Below are 6,690 nucleotides of genomic sequence, written 5' to 3'. Positions count from 1 at the left end.
AGAAAGTTTTATAGAACGACAATTAAGCCCAAGTTACTATATGGTACGGAATATTGGACTGCCAAGAGACATCATATTCAAAAAATGAGTATAGCGGAGATGCGTATGCTTAGATGAATGTGTGAAAATACAATAAAAGATAAGATTCGAAACGAAAAGATACGTAAGAAGGTAGGCGTTGCATCCATTGAAAATAAGATGAGAGAGAATCATTTGTGGTAGTTAATTTGAACATATTCGGCGAAGGCTTAATGATGCTCCAGTTAGAAGGATGGAGAAATAGAAAAATATATTAGTTAAAAGAGATCGGGGTAGGCTTAAGAAAACTTGGATGGAGATGACAGAAAAGGATATGAATGCTTTGAACCTCACCCGGGACATGGCATTGGATAGAAATGATTGGAGGAGAAGAATTCATGTGGAAGACCGAGAATGATTTTTTTTTTGTTCATATCCAACCCCAATTGTTTTGGGATGAAGGCCTTGTTGTTGTTGTTGAGCCGATCTTAACACCCTATGTTCAGCTTCAACTCGCTTAAGCTAGTGAGCTGCTCATGACTCAGCTCGGCAGCTATACGAACCAATTACAAGCGAGTTCGTGATCCAAACCCAACGAGTCACGAGCAGATGGGTTCGTTTACCAGCCCTAAGCCAAGCCACCATCAAAAGCATATAGCACCGACGACAGAAATGGCCTTACGTAAAATTATCCAAAAATGTGGTACAAGAACTGTGTATAGAGAGAGAGAGAGAGAGAGAGAGATTGATTGGTGTGAAAAGTATACAAAGGCCCACCACCTCACAAGCATCACTCCAAAAAGGCGCAGGCTTCTCCTCGTTTGCCAAAAGTGACGGAAGCGCTGGGGAGGGCAGCAGAAAAACAACCACTTCATCTTCATCCTTTTCTTCCCAACTCACACTAACAGCAGCAGTGAGTAAGCAAAAAGAACAAATCAACCATCACCACCAATACCAAAAGGCAGAGGCTTCGCCTCGAGCATCCCTTACACAGAGAGAGTGATGACTCCGAAACCGTCAGATAGCGAGCTGAACCTGTTCCCCCTCCACCCGGAGAACCTCGTCAACCACCTGTCCAGGGAGCCCGAGGATAAGGACATCGCCGGCAACATGGCGTGGTTCCTCGACCCGGAGGGCGGCGCCACCATGAGCGGCCTCCTCGGTGGCTCCCTCTCCGACGACGATCCCTTGCCGCCAGCTGACTACAGCCCGGCGGGGCCGGAGAACTCCGAAGGCTCCGGCGACCTCGCCCTCGCGGCCCTCCGGCACAGGGGCCGCTACCCGGAGGAGCCGGAGAGCTGGATGTTCTATCCCAAGGTGATGCTGATGGAGAGTGGCCGCCACAACTGCTCGTCGGTGGAGGAGGAGGACTGCAGCAGCACCGGATTCGGGAGCTGCTCCGCCGTGGATGAACACCAACAGCAGGCGCAAGGCTTGTCGTTGAAGCTGGACTATGAGGAGATACTCAACGCCTGGTCCGACAAGGGCTCGCTCTACATCGATGGAGAGTGCCCTCAAACCGTTCCTCACGATGATTCTCACATCACGGTCTCTCTCTCTCTCTCTCTCAAAATAGATTCAGTAATCTGACAGTCTGATTGAAGGACGGAACTGGAACTGAACAGTTCACTGCTGGCCGGGCGCAAAGGTGTCCTGAGCAAGTCGAGTTTTTATTCTAGGTGTTTCACAATTTTCTAAAATTTTCTTTATTTTTTGGGTTTTTGTCCCATGTGTTTCGCACACCCTGCTCCAAAGGGAGAGGTGGAACACCGAAGGACCGCTAGATGCAAGGGACAATGTTCCTGACGTCCCGCGGGTCTGATGTTTGCGTCGTGCGCAGGCAGCAGCGACCCACCACGGATGCTGCTGTCTGCACAATCAAACGCCCATCACCTACAGAAGTAAGCATGTGTTCCTTCTTAGCTAAGAGCGCCATTGTTATCGATTCATGCCCACAAACCGCATTAACAGTCGGCTTTCTATTTATCTGGCTATTTATTCTCTTTCCGATCTAGCGAGTTTTATGTGATCAGAACATGAATTACAACCAAAACTTGTAGTTGCTTAAAAGCAATTTAATTGAAAAGTGCCTCTCAATTTAGTTTGTCATTTCCTCTCTGTTCAAACTAGCAAGTTTTATAATGTTAGAGCCGTTAGATACACTTCAATAGGGGACGCAGCTGGTCTTCTTCTGGAGGAGTTATCACTTCTCTTATTACTGGATCCATGATTTATCTATCTATCTATTTTTCTATCAACCTATCTATGCAGTATTTCTTGTCATTGTTGGTATTATATTATATTGTGTTATGGGTAATTAGACTTTAATTAACACAAAGGGACTATCGAATATAGGCAACTGGCGCCTAACTTATATGTTCTCATGGCTAATTAATTTACATCCTACCAGTTTGGTTTACACTTAGAACGAGGGATTGGATCTTATCCATTTCATTCTGGCTGTTGAGAAGATGGTTTAAGTCATCTGACACTTTTGGATCGGTTGGTTGAAATGTTAAGATCCTCTAAAAAACCAAGTTGACTTTTCAAGCATAGATTTTTAATTAAAATATTAAATTAAGCAAAAAGGTTCGTGGTATTAAAGTATCAAAGACAGGAATTGTGGACAGAAGAAGGCTCGTGGTATTAATTCACAACTGTATTATCCGATCTGCCAAAAAAACGAAAAATTATGAAAAAAACTGATTTTTCTTCAACTATATATATATATATATATATATATATATATATATATAGATAGATAGATAGATAGATAGATAGATAGATAGATAGATAGATAGAGAGAGAGAGAGAGAGAGAGAGTAATAAGTAGCTCCTAAATAATTTTATCTCCTGAACCCTTTAGTTTGAAAGGACAAAGCTTCAGTGTTTGAGAAAGAGAGAGTAACGAGTATCTCCTAAATGGTCTTATCTCCTAAACCCTTTAGTTTAAAAGGACAAAGCTTCAGGTGTTTGCTTAATCCAAACTCATATAGGTATTCTCTATAGTTTATGTAGTAAAAAACATGTATTAGATTGAGCATTTTCATGTTTAAATATGTATTTAGAACAATCGAAAATCAACGGCTCATATTGCACCAACACTTGTGAAATATAGAAATCAAGGTTTTCTCATTGAATCAACTCAGGGCACGTGGTTGAAATAATAGATTCTTATCCTTCCATAAAAAGGAAGAAACCCTTTCCTTTTATTAATGAATAGCATTTAAATGGTTGTCTGTTGCTTGATAAAATGAGTGTGGCAATGCAGGTAGCCATGGAAATGGTACATGGGAGGAATATGGCATCATGGAGGGTGCCTGAGGATGCCTGTGGCACTGCAGAGGACAGTGGAGAAGGAAAATTAGGTACAAGGGAGGCACGTGTGCTGAGGTACAAAGCTGTCACAGAGACACTTTAATTTATTCACGCGTGTCGTGTCTTATTTTAAACTATTCTTAACGACAACATTACAAAAAAAATGTGTCCTTATCGTGTCCTTTTGACATAGGTACAAAGAAAAGAAGCAGAGTAGGCTTTTCTCCAAGAGAATTCGGTATGAGGTTAGAAAACATAATGCAGAAAAACGCCCACGCATGAAGGTAAGTCCTCTCTCTCTCTCTCTCTCTCTCTCTCTCTCTCTCTCTCTCTCTCTCTCTCTCTCTCTCTCTTATTTTATCTTTTGAACATCCTGTTACACTTCTAAAAGAGTTGTCCTTTTTTTTATCTTTTTACAGGGTCGATTTGTGAAGAGGATAGAGGGATTCTAGTTCCATTATGCTTTTTATTTTTACTTTGTCCAGCAACAGATTATGTCTTAATTCTCCTCTCGGTTATTATTTGTAATTGTGACTATTAAAACCTAAAGGATAAGATGGTACCCCATAAATATTGATAAATGGAGTCAAATGTTTTCACTTACAGGCCATCCAGTTTCCTACGTATAGACCATTCCACAAATTGGGATCTCTAGTGTGGGACACAGTTTTCCTATGTATGGACCATTCCACAAATGTGGATGTCTAATGTGAGAGGAGACATGCTTTATGTAGAATAAAATAATTACCCTTTGAAGGTAATGTGCTGTATTTTTTTTCTTTTGCAGGATGTGCTCCCCTTTATGTTGGGAACATGCTTATTTTGTGTATTGGAGGGAGAGAGAAAAAACAGAATGTTTTCATAGTGAAGGAAAAGTTAGAAAGAGGCCAGTCAATGTGCAGCTGATGATGGGGGTTTCCCTTGGATTATCCCAAAAAAAGAAAAAATTTGTTGTATAGTAAATGGAAGACTCCAATGTAGTTGCAAAACTGTGATTTACGCCATAATCAGAATTTAATATCAATGCAACCCGAGGCATCGGCCTCGAGTATTTAATAAAGAAAGTAGAGGGAAGATACCTGGAGTTATGGTGTGTGGACTCTTTGAATAAGTTGATTTGCAGAAGACAAAATACTCTCCAAACAAATGGAGAAAATGTTGCTTCATTGTCATCTACTGCAATATGGAAAAGCAGCGAATTTGAGTCTTATGCAAAATATGATAAATCATGACAGGATAAAAAACATCAACATATGCTAGATTAAGCGAAACAGGCGATGGATCAGGTGCAATCACATTGTACCAAGTGCATTTGCCGCTGCACCTGGCCACAACCCATCATTCTGATACAACCTGTGACATGTGGGGGCCCAACAGCTGATGGGTGATGGCTAGATGAAGCGGCAAATGCACTTTGTGCTATGTGATTGCACCTTATCCAAATTCAGCTAAACATGATACCTGGATTTTTAAACGGGAAAGAATTTTCATCAAACTCTACGTGTCTAAGATCTGGACGTGATAATTGGTGCAGTTAGACCCATGTATCATATGATTTCATGGTTTTTTTTACTCGGTGAAACCGCTCCAAGCGCAGAGACCTAGCCGCACTGGCTCAGCCTGCCATACTTACCATGTCAGCATAAAACTCGAGGGCTTAATTACCTCTCGACCCCAGGGAGTCGCCAAGCTTAGGCTTACTTAGGGGTGACTTCCATGATATTTGAACCTAGACTGCCCATCCAAGAGTCTAGGCTTCATCCCACTACGTCAAACCCCTTGATTCTATATGATTTTATGGTTGTATACAAGAAAAACACAATAAAAACCTGCTTGGTTTTAGCATATTCTCTAAAGTATGGGAAACATTACATCGGATACAAAATGCTGTCGCTTGATTGGCTGGGGGCACATAAGGGATCACTTAAGAGATCCCTGGATCCCAAGTTTGCATCCGAATGTTGGAAAGATCCATCATTTTGTGCATGTGAGTGCGAAAATGTTTGCAATGCTTGTGGATTCCAAATTCCCTAGTGTAAAACTTTATTTTTATTTTTATTTTTACATGTGACTGTCCAAATGTAATCTACATGTTTGTTTTAGTAGATGTTGGATCATATTTTTCTAACTTGTATGTTGGATATTCTAGGTTAAAAAATCAACAGAAAATGACTGTATTGTACAACAAATATGACTCATTTACCGAAATGCCTCATAATTTTTGTTTTTCTCCCCATGTCCAAAATCACAAATATCTAGTTTTAAAAAGATCTTTTTACCCTTCGTACATGTGATTTCCTAAATATATGTGAATTTTCTCTTAAATATATGACTATTTTTTGCAGAATAATATCTATTCTCAGATCCAACATCGAAAACTTACATTTTTATAGTCGTCAAAAAGCTGAGACATAGGCATGTAACTTTTCTGTTTTGAGTAAAAACTGAAAACCTCTCTACGGTTCATGTTTTTGCATTCCAAAACCAGAATAGAGGAACGGTCTGCAGACTGGAACAGGCACAACTGCACCTTTTCTTTTTGTTCTATGCTATTTTTCAACCACATGCACTAAAAAACGAGAAAAATAAAAAAATAACAGAGATAGTTTAGGGTGTTAGTTTTTCAACGCCACCAAGATTACTTTGATCTTATGGGCAGTTGGAGAGAAACATCATTTGAAAGTTCGATTGTTTAGTTGTTTTAGTATGTAGAGAATGCTTCAATTCTGATTTTGAAGCTAAAAAATGGAAACCCTAGAGGGGTTTTCAGCTCTCACTAAAACATGAAAGTTATAGGCCCTTGTCTCAACTTTCAAACAATTATAAAAATGCAGGTTTTCAACATCGAAGCAGAGAGATACAAACGTGAGAACAAAGACTATTTTGCAGAAAATATATATAATTTTTGCATATATTTTCTATAATTTTTTCTTAAATATATTCGGATTTCCTCCTATATATGTGATTTCCTCTTATATATGTAATTTTCTCCTAAACATACAATTTTCTTATAAATATATATAATTTTTCTCCTAAATATATGCAATTTTGCTCTTTTATATGTGATTATCTCCCAAATATGTGATTCTCTTCTTAATTATATATGATTTTCATAAACAAAAAATCATATATATAGAAGGAACTCCACATATATTTACAAAAAAATTATATATACTTAATAGAAAATCGCATATATACGAGAAAATTGCATATATATGACATATATTTAAGAAAAAATCACAGAAAATATATGCAAAATTTATATGTTTAGGAGAAAGATTGCATATATAGGAGGAGCTCTATATATATTTAAGAGAAAATTATAGAAAATATATGAAAAAATCATATATTTAG

The 6,690-nt window shown here is 38.9% G+C and overlaps 1 protein-coding gene across 2 annotated transcripts; it reads left to right on the top strand.

Annotated features, from left to right (window-relative positions):
* Nucleotides 1-813: 813 nt before the first annotated feature.
* LOC149840799 (uncharacterized) lies at nucleotides 814-4,463 on the top strand. Of its 2 annotated transcripts, none has more exons than XM_090004552.1 (4): nucleotides 814-1,566; nucleotides 3,290-3,411; nucleotides 3,530-3,620; nucleotides 3,756-4,097. In XM_090004552.1, exons 1-4 carry the CDS (start codon nucleotides 1,021-1,023, stop codon nucleotides 3,786-3,788), a joined length of 792 nt encoding a protein of 263 aa, XP_089860678.1. In that variant the 5' UTR covers nucleotides 814-1,020; the 3' UTR covers nucleotides 3,789-4,097. The 2 variants fall into 2 exon arrangements, with proteins under 2 accessions (XP_089860678.1, XP_089860676.1); XM_090004550.1 differs by lacking the exon at nucleotides 3,756-4,097 and adding an exon at nucleotides 4,124-4,463 and having other exon boundaries at nucleotides 820-1,566.
* Nucleotides 4,464-6,690: the final 2,227 nt, after the last annotated feature.

Source organism: Nuphar pumila, chromosome 4, assembly GCF_984573655.1.
Source record: "Nuphar pumila chromosome 4, dmNupPumi1.hap1.1, whole genome shotgun sequence".
NCBI lineage: Eukaryota > Viridiplantae > Streptophyta > Magnoliopsida > Nymphaeales > Nymphaeaceae > Nuphar > Nuphar pumila.
Note: the sequence above shows the minus strand (reverse complement) of the source record. Positions and strands in the feature narration are given on the sequence as shown.

Excerpts from the sequence above, each read along its gene's own strand:
- LOC149840799 (XM_090004550.1), top strand. The coding sequence starts at position 1,021 with ATGACTCCGAAACCGTCAGATAGCGAGCTGAACCTGTTCCCCCTCCAC. Across the intron at positions 3,412-3,529 it reads AGGGAGGCACGTGTGCTGAG|GTACAAAGAAAAGAAGCAGA; the intron begins GTACAAAGCTGT and ends CTTTTGACATAG. Across the intron at positions 3,621-4,123 it reads AAAAACGCCCACGCATGAAG|GATGTGCTCCCCTTTATGTT; the intron begins GTAAGTCCTCTC and ends TTTCTTTTGCAG.